At 50.5% G+C, this 16,855-nt stretch overlaps 1 protein-coding gene across 6 annotated transcripts in view; it reads right to left on the reverse strand.

Annotated features, from left to right (window-relative positions):
• The window catches only part of SEZ6L (seizure related 6 homolog like), a 183,698-nt gene that overhangs the window by 69,899 nt on the left and 96,944 nt on the right, over window positions 1-16,855 (reverse strand). For 3 of the 6 annotated variants that reach the window (XM_023646942.2, XM_023646941.2, XM_070275311.1), the window contains exons 2-3: window positions 1,982-2,725; window positions 1,038-1,171 (exon numbers count right to left, since the gene is read on the reverse strand). In XM_023646942.2, the coding sequence (XP_023502710.2) occupies window positions 1,038-1,171; window positions 1,982-2,725 (878 nt within the window). Of the gene's footprint in view, window positions 1-1,037; window positions 1,184-1,981; window positions 2,726-16,855 lie in introns of all 6 variants that reach the window. The other 3 variants (XM_023646940.2, XM_023646938.2, XM_023646937.2) reach the window with 1 other exon arrangement.

Here is a 16,855-nt window from a genome sequence, read left to right on the forward strand (position 1 = left end):
TTTCTCCAGTTCACTTTAATTCCGTGAGTATTTATTAAGTACCTGCTATGTGCCACACCCTGTGCTTAGTCAGCTCTGGGGGCTGCAAAGAGCACAAGTTCTGCTGCTGAGCGCTTACCTGTATCCATCCAGCACAAGTCAGGAAACCCTCCCCTGGGCAAGGTTCTGGTTAGGTCACGCCACCGACCCCGCTCAAAAAACTCGTGACCGCTCCTCACTGCTCACTAGAAAAAGGTCATATCCAGACCTCTGACCTTGGTCGGGCAGGGTCTGCCACCACGTGGCTCTGGCCTCCCTTTCCAGCTCCACTTCTGTCCTTTCCTCTGTGGGACCGTGAACTGGACAGTTTACCGCTCCCGGGCCTGTCTCCCTGGCCCATTTGATAAAGGACTTCTCAGGCCCGGCGGCCAGTTGGGGAAGGCCTGGAGCCAGGGCGGGGATGATTTGTAATGTGCACTGAGCACTCGCTCTCTGCTAGGCTCTGGCTGAATGCTCTCTGTGCATTGTCATCCTTACTCCTCTCCTAAACTCTGTAAAGTAGTAACCTTATCATCTCTATTTTATGGATGGGGAAACTGAGGCTCAGAGAGGTGGAGTTCCTTGCCCAATGTCACGCAGCTTTAACTGGGAGAGCTGGGACTTCAAACCTAGACGTTTGAGGGCTATGCCACTCTGCCTTTCTGTTCTTAGCTGACAGGCAAAAGTTTGCAAATGGAATGAATTGGTTGGGGCTTCCCTGGATGTGTGTGTGTACGTGTGTGTGTTTGATAAGCAGGATATCAGAGGACTTTCCTTATGGGTATAACGCCTCCCAATTTATCAACACATCCCCTCCCCTTCATGTGCACCAAGCCATTTCATCTGTGCACTGAGTTGGGAACTCCTATTCACTCGCCAAAGCCCAGCTCAAATTGCCCTGATGAGGGCAAAGAGAGAACCAAACCGGTTAAGACGATAACAGTAAGCCAAGTCAGACAATCCTCTGGCGATTTCCTACTGGGAGAGGCAGCCTCGGCAGGGCCCCTGTCTGCGGTTACCTGGAGCTCCACCCCGTAGCCAGTGTAGACCGTCACGTTGTACGTGCACTCCAGGAAGTTGCTGAGGGGCAGCGGGGGGTAGTCTCCGGAGTCAATGTAGCCCTCGGGATCGGAGAAGCTCACACTGCAGAGAGCTGGAGGAAGCTCTTTCATTAGGACACGAGGACGGTCAGATGCAATCTCTCAGACAGGCTGCAGGGTGGCACAGGGCCCCTGGGGACACCCACCTCCTCCTGGCCCCACCCCTCCCACTGCCCTTAATTCTCCTTCCGCCCCAGAATCAACACGATGATCGAGATAGCAAGAGCTGACGCGGAACCATCACCGACTGCCTGCTGCTCTGCACCATTCCCACCTGACCCTGTTCATCTTTGCAGGGACTAGGATTTCACCCCCACTTTAGACATAAGTAAACCAAAGCTCAGAGAGGGGCAGCGTCCGGGCCAAGCTCACACAGCGAGCAGGATTCAAACCCACAGCTCACACTCTTTAATGAGTGGCTATGTTGCCTTTGTCCCAAATCAGGGTATGATTGACACTCGCTGTCTCTCTTCTCGGTTTGAAGATGCAAAAGAATTTAGAAGAAGAAAGCCTGGAACACGAAGTGCATTTTATCACACCTAGAGAAGTTCAAAGAGAAAGCACCTCGGGAAGGCTTAAGGCCTTCTAGGCAGGCCAAAGAATTCTGGTCCAAGGTGGAAAGGTTTTGAATCTGCTTGTTAGCTGTGTGGCCTTGGGCAGCTTGCTTGATGTCTCGGGGTCCCGGCTGTCTTTAAGATGGGGATATTAATTCTGAGCCACAGGGTCAAGCTCATGGTCAGTGCTCAGTAGATGGTACCTGCTGGCGGGGCCTGGACTCCCTGGTCCCCCGGTCCCCATGCCCTGCACACAGTGGGCGCCTCATTGCTGCCGCAGGACGGCTGGAGGCGCTGGGCGCCGCCTACCTGGAGCCTGCTCAGTCGTGATGACCGTGGTGGTGATGATGGTGGAAGTCGTGGTCTCCTCGGAGGCTGACCCGGTCAGATCGTTCTCACCTTTGTCCATCAAGGTCATGGGACTGGCGTCCTCAGGGGGAGCCTCTGGCGCCTCCTCGGGCGGGGCCGGCTCCCCGGGGGCGGGCCTCTGGGGCAGCGTGTGGGCCACGTAGGGCTGCGCGGTGAAGGGTGAGATCTGCAGGGGCGCCGGCGTCGTGGGCCCCTCGCCTTCCTTCCTGTCCAGCCAGAGGGGCTCCTCCTCCGAGGGCCGGCGGGTCTCCTCCGAGGTCGAGGGGTCCGGGTCCCCCGGCGGGCGGGGCTTCTCCGTGGCGGAGGAGAGGACGCCCAGGCCCGGGGATGCTGGCTGGGACCCCGCCCTCTGGAGGGCCGCGGCGGAGGTGGCCTTCGGCCTCAGCTGTTTCCTGGCCAAGTTCACCTGTTGGAGCGACGGCAGCTTCTTCCTGGGGGGAAAGGCCTGCTTGGTGGCGGCCTCCTCGGGTAGCAGCGTGGCCAGGGCCGCAGGGTCCTGATGCGCGGAGGGGGCCGTCCCTTCCAGCTCAGGCTCCCGACCCTCTTCTCCTGACTGCGCCGGATTCGGGGACGCGGTTGTCACTCTCTCTTCCCGGCTCTCTTGGCTCAGACTGCTGCTCCCCAGGGCTCCTGAGGGCATCAGGTAAGTCCCTGGAGGGCTGGCGTCTCCCTCGGGTGGCCCATCTTGGGAAGAGGAGAAAAGACATCAGTTAGCTTGGGGCTGGGGCGGTTAGGTCCTCTACCCTCTGTCAGACTCTGAGGGTGGCCCTGCTAAGGTGGCATCCAGGGCTTGCCAGGACCCTGGTACAGCCCCATCAACAGACACCGGGGCCACCTCCCTCCCTTCCTCTTTCCCTCTCTTGTTCCATCCTTCTTTCTCTCCCTTCTTTCTTCCTTCTTTCCTGCCTTCTCTCCCTTCATCCTTTGCTTCTTCCTTCCCTCCCTCTCCTTCCCTCACTCCCCTACTCCCTTCCTTCCTTCCTTTTGCTGACTGTGGAGGCTTAGAGTTGCTAGTGCCAGGCCTGAGCTAAGCGTTGGGGCTAGAGAAACTGAGACTCTCACAGTCTAGTTATACGTGTACTGGCAGAGGGAACAGGAAAGGAGAAATAACCATATTTGATGTGATAAATGATTAGGAAGAGAGAAGCTTTGCATGCTAACAGGACAGAGAAGACAGTCCCTAACCCAGTCTGTGGGGTGGGACCACCAGGTACAGCTGGGCAGGTTGTTCACTGCACAAGGACATCCTGCCGAAAAGTCGAGTGGGGCTGTAACCAGCCCGCACTCTCTTCTCCAAGCCGTGTGCCCTGGCTCAGGGCTAGATTGTCCTGGGATCAAGGGAGCATGTTTTTTTACTAAGTAATATAAAAGTGACCTTGTGGGAGACACAGAAAGATCTGAGGCTTCAGAATCATGAGGCAGATCCAGAACAGAGGGATGTGGGAGACTGTGGAGGCCTGGCTGAGGTGCGTGCAGCAGAGCCATGCAAGGGGCCAGGGAACAGAAGTGAGAGACAGCTGTTGAGGTAGGGAGGTCGGGGCCAGACCCTGGTGGGCCTCGTATACCCTGCTAACTCCTTGGGATTTATTTCGGTCTGGAAAGTAAAACTATCTAGTCATTTCAAATATGGGCTGACCTAGGCAGCTGTTTGACAGAATCACGCGTGAAATCAGCTTCATTTACTTATTTGAGACCCAGGTCTGCCAATCGCAAGCTGGCCAATGACTTCACCTCTCCGAGCCTCAGTTTCTTCAGCTGTAAAATGGGGCTGTAATTTCCTCTTTGCTGGGGTTGTCATCATTCGATTGGTTGGTGTTGGTAGAGCATACATACATGTATGTACGTACGGAGGCCTCACCCACAGTGAGTGCCTAGGACATGCCAGCTGCTGTCTTCCTTTTTACCATCATCATTGTAATCGCGCCCCTCCATAGGAGGTCGTGTGGTCTATCTTGAGAGAGAGAGGAATTACGTCCTGGGCACAGAGGCGCTCGGACTGAGAGCTGTCCTTGTCGATCTTCTGCAGAGAGACGCTCCCTCAGCCACAGTGTCCAGGCCCTTCAGCACTGTCATTTAAATTTATTTCCGCAGCCGTTGGAAAGGCTCATTTACTTTCATGGAGTCAGTGGCAGTGGCTTAATCTATATAGACTGTAACGGTTTGCAACCAGCATCAACAAATGTTCCTGTAGTTCAACGTTGATTACCAGCCAGTGTGCTTTCCAGGCCGTCAGAGGCACCAGGGCAGGAGTATGCATGGGGGGAGAGGGCATACGGATGACCTGAGAGCAGATCAAGGCCGTTCAGAGGCCAGGCAGGTTTCCTGGTCCACGGTGGGGAGCGTCGAGACTTCAGAGTTAGACCTGGCTTCCAATTCTGCCTTTGACAGTTATTAGCCATGAGATCCTGGGCAAGCCCATTAAGCTTCTTTTGTGTAATAAAGATACTCCATCTACCTCAGCCAGGGTCGGGACATCCAGCTCCTGAGACCCAGCTACGATTCGATGCAAAGAGCTTAGATGCAGCCAGGGGTCGGGGGACTCAGGGGTCGTCCTGTCTTGGCCAGTCTTCCCTAGCATAACTTCCCGTGGGTTTTCTCTTCTCTCCCTCTTCTCTGTGTCAAATGGGCACTAAGACTAGGTAGGGTCTGAGGGCCCTTCCGGCTCTGACATTGTCAGGTTTTGAAATGACCAGGTAATTGGCAACTATTCTTAGAGCCTTTTGTTAATCTTGCTTAAAAGGGCAGAGAGACAGCCTCCATCCCGACGCTGACGTGTGAGTTTTGTTGGGTCCTGTGGCTATGTTAGTTTCAGCCAGTCCTTTCACAAAAATGTCCCCTTGATCCCAAGTGGGGGAGGTGAGAGAAAGGAAGAGGGAGAGCGAGCAAGAGAGAGGGATGGGTAGACAGACAGAGAGAGGGATGGAGAGAGAGATACTGGGAAAACAAGTCGTGTCAAAGATGATAAAAGGCTTACAAATGACGTCAGTGTATCTTGGCCATAATAATAGTAATATTTGTAACATTTTACTTTTGGTTGTTTTAGTGACTGCTGGATATGTGCCAAACTAAAGGCTTTGCGTCTTCACTTAACTGTTCATTCTCTGTTTGTTACCTCATTTAATTCTTTCTCAACCTTACCAGGTAGAAATTATTCTTCCTATTTTTTTTTCTTAAAGATTGGCACCTGGGCTAACAACTGTTGCCAATCTTCATTTTTTTTTTCTGCTTTATCTCCCCAAATCCCCTCTGTACACAGTTGTATATCTTAGTTGCATGTCCTTCTAGTTGTGGGATGTGGGACGCCGCCTCAACGTGGCCTGACGAGTGGTGCCATGTCCGCGCCCAGGATCCGAACCCTGGGCTGCTGCAGCGGAGCGTGCAAACTTAACCACTCAGCCACGGAGCCGGCCCCTATTCTTCCTATTTTATGGCTGGGCAAACTGAGGCTTTGGGATGTGCAACCTTTCCAAGGTGGTACGGCAAAGCTGGGTTTCCAGCCCCAGTTTTCCTGATGCCAAAGACCACGCTGCTAGCTCCCTTAAGAATACGGGGTATTGTTATCACTGGCATCTCCCCCTGGCCTCTTCCCCCTTATCCCTTCTCTCTCTAAACCCTCATTTTGTTTGTGTTTCTGCTGGGTGGGCTACCATGTTTTTCAAACATCGAGATGATAGTCCGCATTCCTTGTTAAAATACGAATTGTTAGTCTCCCCCCGCCGGACCCATCATGTCTGTATCTCCAGGGATGGGGCTTGGGAAGCTGAAGATCGAAAAGCTCCTTGGGTGACTTTTATTATCAGGGTTATCGGAAAAGTTCATTCCAGAACCTGTGATCTCGCCTGACTTTCTATGCATTCCTTGTTAGTTTGGCCTCCCAGGTGCCTGAAGTCACAGGCAGCAAGTTTGTACAGCAGGTGGTGACCCTTTCCAAGGCCTGTGACCTCCCCAGGCCATCCCAGCCCGTCACGATGCAACACAGCCACCAAGAGCAGAAGGAAATGCAAGAGAAAGGATTCTGTAATCAGCCTCCTTGTGCAGCCATGGCTCCCACCTCTGGAGTCCCCAGGGTAAAACCCTGGGATAAAACTGATGGTAACCACAGCACCTATAAAGCATTTTAGGAAGTAAATCCAGCTACACGGAGTCAGCCCTTTCCCACGGAAACCTGACTGCCCTGGGGAGTTGCATATCCGCCAGCTCCCAATGTCCCCATCCCTCAGAGCTCTCACACGCCGGGATCTTGCTGGCTGGCTCCTAACTTAAGGCCATGTTCAAGTCAGATGAGAGTGCTTCTGAGGTCTGCAGGTGTACACCTCCCGCAGGGCCTGCAGGCCTTCTGCTCAGCCAGGATGCTGGCCAGATGCGCACCACGCAAAACCAAGTCCACCGGGAATTAGGCAAAATTGGATCAGGGCCTCCGAGAGGCAGCAACTTAATAACTTGTTCAGATAGGCTGGTTTTTCCTGGGGCCCCAGTGACCACTGGGTTAAATTTACTCCTCTTTCTCAGAGCACTTAAATTTTTCAATCATCCTAGTCACATTCGGCTGATTCTTCCTTTATCGTGTACATTCTGTGCCCCTCTCCAATGCTGTCAATCAATTAATGAGAGAGAGCGTTGGGTTCCGACTTTCTCTGCTGATGAAATTCTGCAGGAGAGAGTCGACACTCTAGGATGTGGTCCTTGCACTCGAGGGCTTAGGAAGACGGGCACCCGCTGATAACCATATACGAATATAAGCGGAGGTTTCGTTAGATACACACTGATGCTCTCTTCTCTCTCGAGACACAATGGGGCACATGGAAGGTGACTGAGGATTTGTTCTGCCATCCAAGCTGGGGAGGGAGCACATCTCTTTCTCTCTCGTGTTCTAACTTGGATGGAGAGATGAGAGATTAGACTGGGAAGCATCCTATTAAGGGCAACAAAGCACGAGTTCTGATGTTCAGAAGCTGAAGTTTGTATCTTAAATGCCGGGTGGCAGCGGAATGGCGAGGAATGGCATGGGTTCCAAGCGATAGCATAGCATCGGGCAGGCACAAGGTAATGGAACCAGAAGTGGAGAAAACCAAAGCAGAGGATGCTTCTGCTGTAATGCTCAGTGCAGAAAGCAAGATGCAAAATTCGATGGCGTGTAGGAAAACGACCAGAAATGACCAACGAAAACAAAAGGCACTGCAGAGTCGCGTTTTGACTTGGAGGAAATGCACCAAGGTGGTGGTCCTGGCTGCCGCTGGGTGTTGGGGCTTTTGGGGATGTGTTTTCTTCCTTCAACTTTTTGGTATTTTCCAAAATGTGGATAACAAGTATTTAATACTATCTTAAGTAAAAAAAAAAATTTACAAAAAGAGCTGGGTTTAAATGCTGCCATTAGCATCTCCTGATGGCAAGGCTGTGGGAAGGCAGACACACGTCTGTAATCCCAGAAGGCTTCATTCGCCAGCTGAGTCAGGAACCCCTTTGGAAGGTAGTCTCCTGGTGGGGACGACGACAATTCTTCCCTCAGTGGACTGTTCACAGGGGGACCCTTTAGGAGGCAGGACTGGCAGTTGCATCAGTTGATATATTGTTGGTAAAGAGTTCTACAAAAACGTTAGTCTATTCTAATCGCCATTATTCATACCTGATCCAGTGATGGTCGCTTGTCCCTTTATACTCCACAATAAGGACTTGCCCAGCCTGCCCTGATTGGTTTGCTGGTCCCCAACAGGGACAAAACGAAAAATTAAATATCACGTCTTAAAGATCCAAAGGCTCCTACAGTTCATGGTTAACAACTGCCCAGAGAAGGAAAATGAGGTCCAGAGAGGGAAAGTGGGCTGCCCAGGGTCACACAGCATGTTGGCAGCAGGAGCAAAACAAGGCTGTTTGAGGCTTGAAGGACCACGCCAAAACACATCAAACAAAACCAAAAACAAACCCAGGAAGGTCGGGACCACCCTGAAGAACGTTGGTTCATCCTATGCCTCCTACATCTGGGCTGGATAATTCTTTGTGTTGGGGGCAAGGGGCCGTCCTGTGCATTGAAGGATGTTGGGCAGCATCCCCAGCCTCCACCCACTCGATGCCAGTAGCTACCTTCCCTCCACCCCGAGATGGGACAATCAAAAGTGATTCCAGATGTTGCCACATGTCCCTGTGGGTGTGCAGAATCACATCTATTGACCACCGGCTAATGACAGTGAACAAGGGCTGAGTTGTCTTCTCCCACTCACATTTGATCATCACTTCGTTTGTTCATTCATTCATTCATTCATTCATTCAGTGAGCACCTACTGTGTGCCAGTCCCTGGACCAGGCAGCAGGAGCTGGCATCCAGAGGTTCGCCTCGGATAGTAAACAGCCAGAACTGATGCACACAACCCACTCTTTTTGAAACAGCACATAACCAGCTTAAACTGGTTTTGCTTCTTTAAAACAGGTTATTTTAATCAAACTTGCTCAATAACAGAGATGGCATCACACATGTGCCAGGTGGGAACCTATAGCCCCAGGATGATCCTGGAACCAAGAATCTTTAGCAATCTTGCCCCCAGACCCCTTTACGAAGTGAGAAGTCCTTCAGTAAAGAAAATCCGGCTTCCAGCAGCCCAGGTGGCTTGATGGCCATCTATGGACAGATTCGAGACCAGCCAATCAGCTTACATGGGCCCAGCTGCGGCTCAGTAGCCCGGAACTCCTTAAATTTTGCCCTGAACCTTGGATCAGGGAGATCTCAAATCCTTGAGAGCCTTGCCTCTTGTCTCCTTGATGATTGACCTTGCGATAAAGCTCTTTATTTTCTCAAAAGCTGGGGCCATAGTACTGGCTTCTATGCGTGTTGGCAGGAGCCCTTGCTTGGTAACACTTTCAGTCTGAGAGGACCTGGCTCACTGGCCCACTGAGTCCTGTGGGAATGAGGACCCTCAGCTGGATCATGGCTCCCATCCCGTCTGGACCGTGACAAGACTTTCTGGGACAAAGGGCAGAGGTGGGAGGCGGCCTTGGGGGGCAGTGGGGTTTCCCCTGCTCCCTCAGTCGCAGTCCTGCATGGGTGTGCCTGGGCCAACAGTACTGATTTACCCACCACAAAGTGCATCCCAGCTGTGATCTCATTCCAGCCTCCAAACCATTCTGTGAGATGGGCATTTGGGTTTTCCTATTTTATAGATGAAAAAAAAAATCAAAGCTCAGAGACAGGACCTGACTTGTCCAAGATCAGAGAACAATTGGGATAGAGTTAGACACATTCTGACGTTGTTTCCTGTGCTCTTCTTTCCTATACCCTCCAATAGTTTTTTTTCCCCCTATAAAATAGCTTATTTGAAAAATACGAGAATACCTGAAAGATATGAATTCAAAAGTTTAAGCCCTGCTCAGCCCCCGCCCTTTCCCCAATCCTGCCTTTTAAAGGGAATCAGTGATGGGAGGACCTTGTTTAATCTCCAGATGCAATGCGTTGGTATAAACATGCTAAGGGGTGATGGCACGTGGGCGTGTGGGGTGGAGTCTGAATTGCTTGTGTCCGGGCTCAGCCCGCTGCTGACCGTCCATGAGACCCTGGACAGCCACTCCCATCTCCGGGCCTCGCTGTTCTCATCTGTGAGGTGGGGTTGTACCAGCCACGTCTCCTCGGGTTGTTGGAGGGGGAAATGAGTCAGAGCGTAAAGCACAGAACTCACGTAGCCGCTGCCAGCCCTCTCGAGCGCTGGTGTCACTTTCTGTCTATCTGAACATTCACGGTTATCACATTGTGTACATTTCCCTGTCACTTACTGAAAACGCATTTTGAAATATTTCAGTCGTTCAAAAAGAGTTAAAGACTAAGGCGATAAATACCCATGTAAGTTACACCTTCAGCGTAAGACAGGGAATGCACCCAGTGCCACCGAAACCGTGCGTGCTCCTCCCTGTGCCGTCCTCCTGCTCCATCCTCTGGGAGTCATTACTATCCTGAATTTGGCCTTCTGTATTCTCATTTATTATGTGCATTTTATTATTTTAGTATTATTGTTATTGGGATTTATTGTGTGCTTTTATTTATTACACAGCCAGCCCCGGTGGTCTAGCGGTTAAGATCCAGTGCTCTCACTGCCCAGCCCGGGTTCGTGTCCCAGCCAGGGAACCACACCACCCATCTGTCACTTGTCATACATGTGGGCTTCGTGTTGCTGAAAGCTGTGCCACTGGTATTGCAAATATCAGCAGGGTCACCCACGGTGGACAGGTTTCAGCAGAGCTTCCAGACTAAGACAGACCAGGAAGAAGGACCTGACTACCCACTTCTGAAAAAATTGGCCATGACAACGCTATGCATAGCAGCAGAACATCATCTGATACAGTGCTGGAAGATGAGAGGATGGCGCAAAAAGACCGGCAGGGTTCTGCTCTGCTGTACACAGGGGCGCTAGGAGTTGGAATCAACTCAACAGCACTAACAACAGAAAATTTATTACACACGTCAATATCTCTGAACAATATATGGTATATGTTTTAAAACTTTATATAAATGCTGTCCTCCCCTATGAATCCTCCTGGAATCTGCTTTTTTCTTTTCTTTTTTTTGCTTGGAACTTTGTGGGATTCATCCACTTTGCTAAGTGTAGTTTTGATGGATTCATTTTTCCCGGCTGTATAGTATTCCATCACATTAGTATTCTACCACCACTTTTTCACTTAAAATCTGTCACAGGCATGTTTTCACGTCAGCACGTACACAGTCACTTCATTCTTCTTTAATGCCTACATTAAAATATTAACATATGTTGTTGAACCTGGCTCCTATTGATTAATATTTAAGTGGTTGCTATTCTCCACCCCCTCCTCCTAAATAACACTGCGATAAATACATTTCCTTGGTGAACTCGTCCAAGTAATTCTTCAGGAGACTGTCCTACAATTGCATTGACATGCCAAAAGATTTGTGCATTTAAAGTTTTTGATTGACACTGGGAAAGCACCTTCCAGAATAACCTGAACCTCTTTACCCCGCTGCCAACTCTACAAGAGAGTGCTGCTGCCCTCTGGCTTCGTCAGCACTTCACTTCCGGTGATGTTTAACTGGACCTACTGAGTTGGAACCTGGGGCAGCCGGACTCAGGCACAGTGTGCTTCTGGAGGACCTCCCAGATGATTCCGAGGCGCTCTCTGACTTTCTCTAGTTGCTGCTGCAGCTGTGCCCAAAGTCAGCCCTGATCTTTCACCCTCCTAACCACACTTCTACTTGAGAGCATCCAGGAAGCCTGTTCTAGGTTGCTTCCCAGGTCCGCCCCACGGCAGCGAGAATTTATATAACAGATCAGGACAGGGGTCAGTGGCAAATGAGGGCTAGGAAGAGAGTGTGGATGCAATGGCTTTGGAGCAAAAGCGGGCCCATCAAAACAGCAGTAGATTTCTAGATAAATAGGCTTCTTGGTCACATCCTAAAGCAGAAAGACACTTATGGTCAAGACACCCACTAAGATGGTACAAAGTGTTCACGATACAATGTATTGTTTGCATGAGCAAAAATCTGGAAACAATTTACCTGCCATCTACAGGGAGCTAGTTAAATGATTGTAGGAACACACAATGGAATACACGTCGGGTCCAAAGGAAGGAGGTGGAATCATTGGTGAAGAACACGGAGAATGCCTGGCAAGACCTTTCACAATTATGAGTGCGTCTCCCCTTTGATTTCACAAGTCCGCTCCTGAGAATCCATCCTGCCGAGGGATGTTTGCCTTTGTGCAAAATGACATACGTACAAGGTTACGCAAAGCTACTATAGACAGTAGCAAAGGTTTGGAGACGAATCAAGCATCCATCGGTCAGGTTAAATCAGTTAGGGACCATCCAGACAGAATGCCATGCAGCTGCAAGAAAAGAATAGTGAAACTGTCTCTGGACCAGAGAGGAGAGATGGCCAAGGTTGCCATGACGTTACAATGCAAGGTGCACGATGGTGTGCAGGGTTTGTTGCCTTTGGGGTAAAAATGGGGAGAGAAGATAAGGCTATGTATGTTTGCGTTTGCTTATCTGTGCATAAAGAAACTTGGAAAGGAGACACCAGAAACTAACTGTGCTGGTTCTAGAGGAGGTGGGGCATTGGAAAGAGGAGGATGGGGAGTAAGTGTGGGAAGGAGAATTTTCACTGTGTCCCTTTTCACGGATGCATATATATGTATGCGTGTGTGTATGTGTATATCTGTAGCCATATATAGGTGTCTGTATGTGTGTGTCCATATAAATAAAATAGTACCTATTCAAAAATTACGTGACTAATTAAAAAAATAATAAAAAGAATGGGAGTGCTAGGTGCCAACACAATTCAGTGCAAAGCGAAAAAAGATCAAGGTAGAACAGTGGGTATAATCGTTCTCCTGGGAGTGGAAGGGGTGCATTTGAACGAGGTAACGGGGACTGTCTCCGCAGAGCAGCTGAGGCTTGGGGTGGCAGAGGGAGTCACTTTTTATTGCATCATTTATACAGTTTGATTTGCTTGCCGTGTGCGTGCTATTTCTATAGCAATGATAATTAGTAATAACCGTTAATAATAGTAATGAGCTGTCAACCCAGTTTCAGAGAGGGGCAGAGAACGAACCCCAGCCTTTCTGAGGGATTCGAGGTGCTCTTACATTTCCCTATGGGGTGGGGAAGTCTGCTTTCCTCCAGCAGCGAGGCTTCGAGAAGCAACGCCTGTGCCTCCCCTCTCCATCCCTCCCTCACTCATCCTGGGAGAGGGGGGACCGACTGATTGCAGGAATTAGGGATGTCATTGGTATGCGCTGCATCCTCTTTCCAGGGCAGACCCACTGGGCTGAAAAGCCAGCTGTGCAACTCTCTCTCTCTCTCTGTCCAGCCTTCTCTACTTGTGCCCCAGTACCCCAATCAAAGTGGCAGGACACAGTGTAGGTGTCCAGCTGTGGTCTGCAGCCCAGCATAACCAGTAATAAAGCTGATTCCATCAGGCTCCTTGTGGCTACTCTCCAGTGGTTAAAAATCAGAGGTGGGGACCGGAGGTGAGTGATCCCCACGCCCTGCGCCGACTGGTTAAGAGTCCAGAGTCCTGGGAGAATGTTCTAATGGGTTTCATTGTCTTGTATATTATACTCAGGTTAAGCGCAAGTAACCTGGACTTCACCAAGCACGGCGTGCTCTTTTAGGAAGTGTTGACTTGGCAGTTATAATGAACGGCCCCTGGTGGTCCTCTGCCTTTGGCAAGACAGATGGGAATCCTCATACAGAGGCAGTCTGTCAGCCACGGCAGATTTCCTACCACATCTCCAGAATCGGTCCCCAGTCAGGTTTGTATCAAATGAGCCCTTGGAAATGATCAAATGATCAGATTTTGTGTTTAAAGTTGGAAAAAATCACCTGGGGTGGGTGGGTAGTACTTTCAAGATGTAAATCAGATTATGGGGTCTCTGATTAAAACCCACCAGAGGCTGCCCATCACGTTGAGAGTAAGATCAAACTCCTTTCACTCGGGTTCTGGCCTTGGCCCTCCCTCTCTAACGTCATCTCTTACCATTTTATCCCCCCAAATACAGTATCAGCACAGACACTTTTTTTTTCTGCTGCTTAAACCTTCCAAATTCATTCTGTACCTCTGGGCCTTTGCACATGCTCTTCCCTCTGCCTGGAAATCTCTTCTTTGATATCTTTGCTTGGCTGGCTCCCTCTGGTCATTCAGCTGTTGGCTTACCTTCTCCACGATCCCTCTCACCACTTTCTATCTCATTGCCTTCAGGGTGCTTATTGAAATCTGAATTAGTCTTGGCTGTTTGTTTCCTTGTTCATTGTCTATCTCCATGAGATGGTCCACATCCATGCAGCACCACCTCACATCCCCACATGCGTCCCAAGTGTGGAATAACTGGGACATTCGGAAGCTGTCTGGGAACCACAAGACCCCCCCTAGGATGTTGTGCCACATGATGAGTTATGGTCTTCCCAGTATCTTCTCGTAAAGCGGAGCTAAGGTAGTGTTGGATGAAAAGTAAAAGTATATAACCGTCTTTATTTTGTTTGCTATTATCTTCCCCACCACCTACAACAGTGTCTTCCATGTAGAAGAAATCCAATAAATATTTATTGAGTTCATCAATGACGGAAGGCAGAAGAGAGACAAGAGCGGGAAGGATGGGGAGAGATGGGGAGAAGGAAGGGAAGTTGGGACCAGCAACGTGTCGTTCACCTTTGTGTTTCCTGAAGAGCCCAGTACATGCCAGACATCCCATGAATATTGTGGGAAAGAAGAGAAAGGATGCTTTGAGGCATTCAGCAAGTGTTTAGGAGCTGATGAAGTTTCCTTCAAGCCCAGAAATTCTAGAATCCTGAATGTGGCTGTGCATGGGTGGTGGGGAACAGGGAGGGTGTAGACACTGCTGACGCAGGACCAGGAGCCCAGGCCTCATCCTGGTAAAAGCTGCCGTGGTCCAGCCCCCAGCCTTCTCCAGGATCGGTTTTTCTAACTTCTTCCCTTTTCACCCAATTTTCTTCTCAGGGCTAAACTGGACTGATTTCTATTCCACATCCTCTCTCCACCTGGAGATGAGTTAATCAGCAGGGAAGAAGGGCCAGGAAAGAGGGAGGAGGCTGGGGTCATTGATCGACCATCTGTGATTTGACACTGCCGCTGTGAGAGCATAAGGAAAGCCCAAGACCCCCGGCCTCCCTCCTGCTCTCAGAGACAGGGACTGGAAGGGAAGTGGAGGCCCTGAGGAAAAGCCCCACCGTGTTCTCCCACAGGCGATCACCCTCTATGCGAGGAGAGGCCGGGAGAGCCCCTCAATACGGGATCAGCCTGAGCAGGAGACCATCCACGATCATCTCCACCAGGCTCAGCCATTCATGCCGCTGAAAACTCATCCAAGGTGGTTATCTAGGGGGGCGTTGTGCAGGCACAGGCAGAGCATGGGAAATGTCCAAGGCAGGCCAGACCCCGTGGGCAGTCCCAGGGCCGAATGGGGAGTGGGACGAGCTCAGCTTTTCATTTTTGCAAAGCACCAAAGAACCTGAGTCCGACCATGAGAGAAGCAAAGAGAGCAAGTGTACCTTCTGACCTATCCAGTTACTCCCACAGCCGTTGTTATGAAAACCCTGCTGCTCTCTTGGACTTCGCTCCGTACCTCTAGCCTGTTCCATCCGCAGCAGCCAGAGAGGTTTTTCCAAATCACCTCCTTCCAGTGGCCAGTGGTCCTTTCTGGTAAACTTCAACTCCTTGGCTTTCCCGGGAGGGTTCCCGGTGCTCTGTCGTAGCAGGCGGCCCCATCCTATTTCTCACTGCCTGCCACGGGCAATGAAGTCATTTCAGCCCTCCTGCGTCCGATCAATGTCTCTCTTTCTCCCACCTCTCATGCCTCCATCACTCTGGATATTGTGCTATTGATCTCTACCTGCATTTTCTCTTCTTCCCTTCACTGCCCCCACCACCAGAGAGAAGTCCCCGCAGCGAGCAAACTAGCAGACTTGTCTGGCTTCTTTCTTGTCCTCCTACTGGAAGGAAGTTTGGTTTATGATGTCAAGAGTGGAGAGATGTTCTAGGTGAATGTACCCACCAGCTTGCTCTAATCCCAAACATACTTGCATCACAGCAAAAGCAGAGGGCACGAAGGCAGCTCAGCCCTAGAAACCACGTGGTTTGCTTTAGCAGCGGGAAGGCAAATAGAAGCCGAACTGGTAAATCTGCTTGTTGATCTCTATTTTTCTGGCATTGCCCAACATGCTGGGGTCGCATGGGTGGAAGGGAGATTCTGACGTGATGTACACATCACCCCAAAGCAGCATAACAAACTGCACCTGTGAGCTGACATCCCGACCCCTTCTGATCTGCTGCAGACACCCAGGGGCCCCAGAGGACGTGCAGTAGGTGTTAAGAGGACAAGCTCGTACAGGCAAGAAAAGATTCTTTCAGTTTTTTGGCTGAGCGAGTAATTATCTGGTAATTGTCCTCTGTGAGCAGGCTTCTCCCCCACGAACGGGCCTCCTTTGTGATTCATGTTGGATTCAGAAAGCCATGCACCGTCTTTCATGTCCAGTTACGACTCATCAGGGCAGCGGCCGGGCGGTGCATCCATCTTCCTCGTGAATGAGCCCAGATAGCTCTTGGCACCGGGGTGAGATCCTGCCTTTGTATCCTTAACAATCTGATTAACTGTGGCTGACATCAGCGCCAGCCGATTAGCATTGCCATACTCCTCTGCCTTCCCACCTCCAGCCCCACCTCCTTCCATCCGCCCCCACGCCTCTCACGTCTCATGGCGAGACTCTGATTTCTTGCTGGTAGCGAGGGGGAGAGGAACACGGCGTGATTTATTTGTGTACACGAGAATGAGTGAGTCACTGAGGGAGGGCTGGGAGACAGACACACAAGACAGCTCAGAGAGGAAACCCACGGTGGGGAATCTGTCTAGATTCAATTACCTATGTATTCGCATAGACAGATACACTATTCGAGAATGAATCCAGACGGTCCGCAAGTGAGTTTAAAAGACATCACGAACAAGTTCACAATTTCTCTTGTCCTGTTTTGCTCAGATTCACGGACAAGAGCAAAAAGAACCAATGGGCATCCCGGGATGCTTATGAGGCTGTGCTCAGAGCTGGGAAATCAGGAAAGCCGGGCTCGGACGCTGGTGGTGCCACCAAATTGCTATGTGACCTTGAGCAAATTCCATCTCCCAAAGTCTCGCCTTCGTGTTTTGTCAAGTTAGGACGGTGCCCTTTGGCTGGTCAACCTTAAAGAAACAAAAATTGGGGCGATGGAGGAAATTCTATGTATGACTCAGTTTTAAGATGTTCAAAGCGGTTTTACAATTTCGAGGCTTAATTTGTTTCGTTTAAGAGTTGAGA

The sequence above is a fragment of the Equus caballus genome, chromosome 8, assembly GCF_041296265.1.
Source record: "Equus caballus isolate H_3958 breed thoroughbred chromosome 8, TB-T2T, whole genome shotgun sequence".
Taxonomy (NCBI): Eukaryota; Metazoa; Chordata; class Mammalia; order Perissodactyla; family Equidae; genus Equus; species Equus caballus.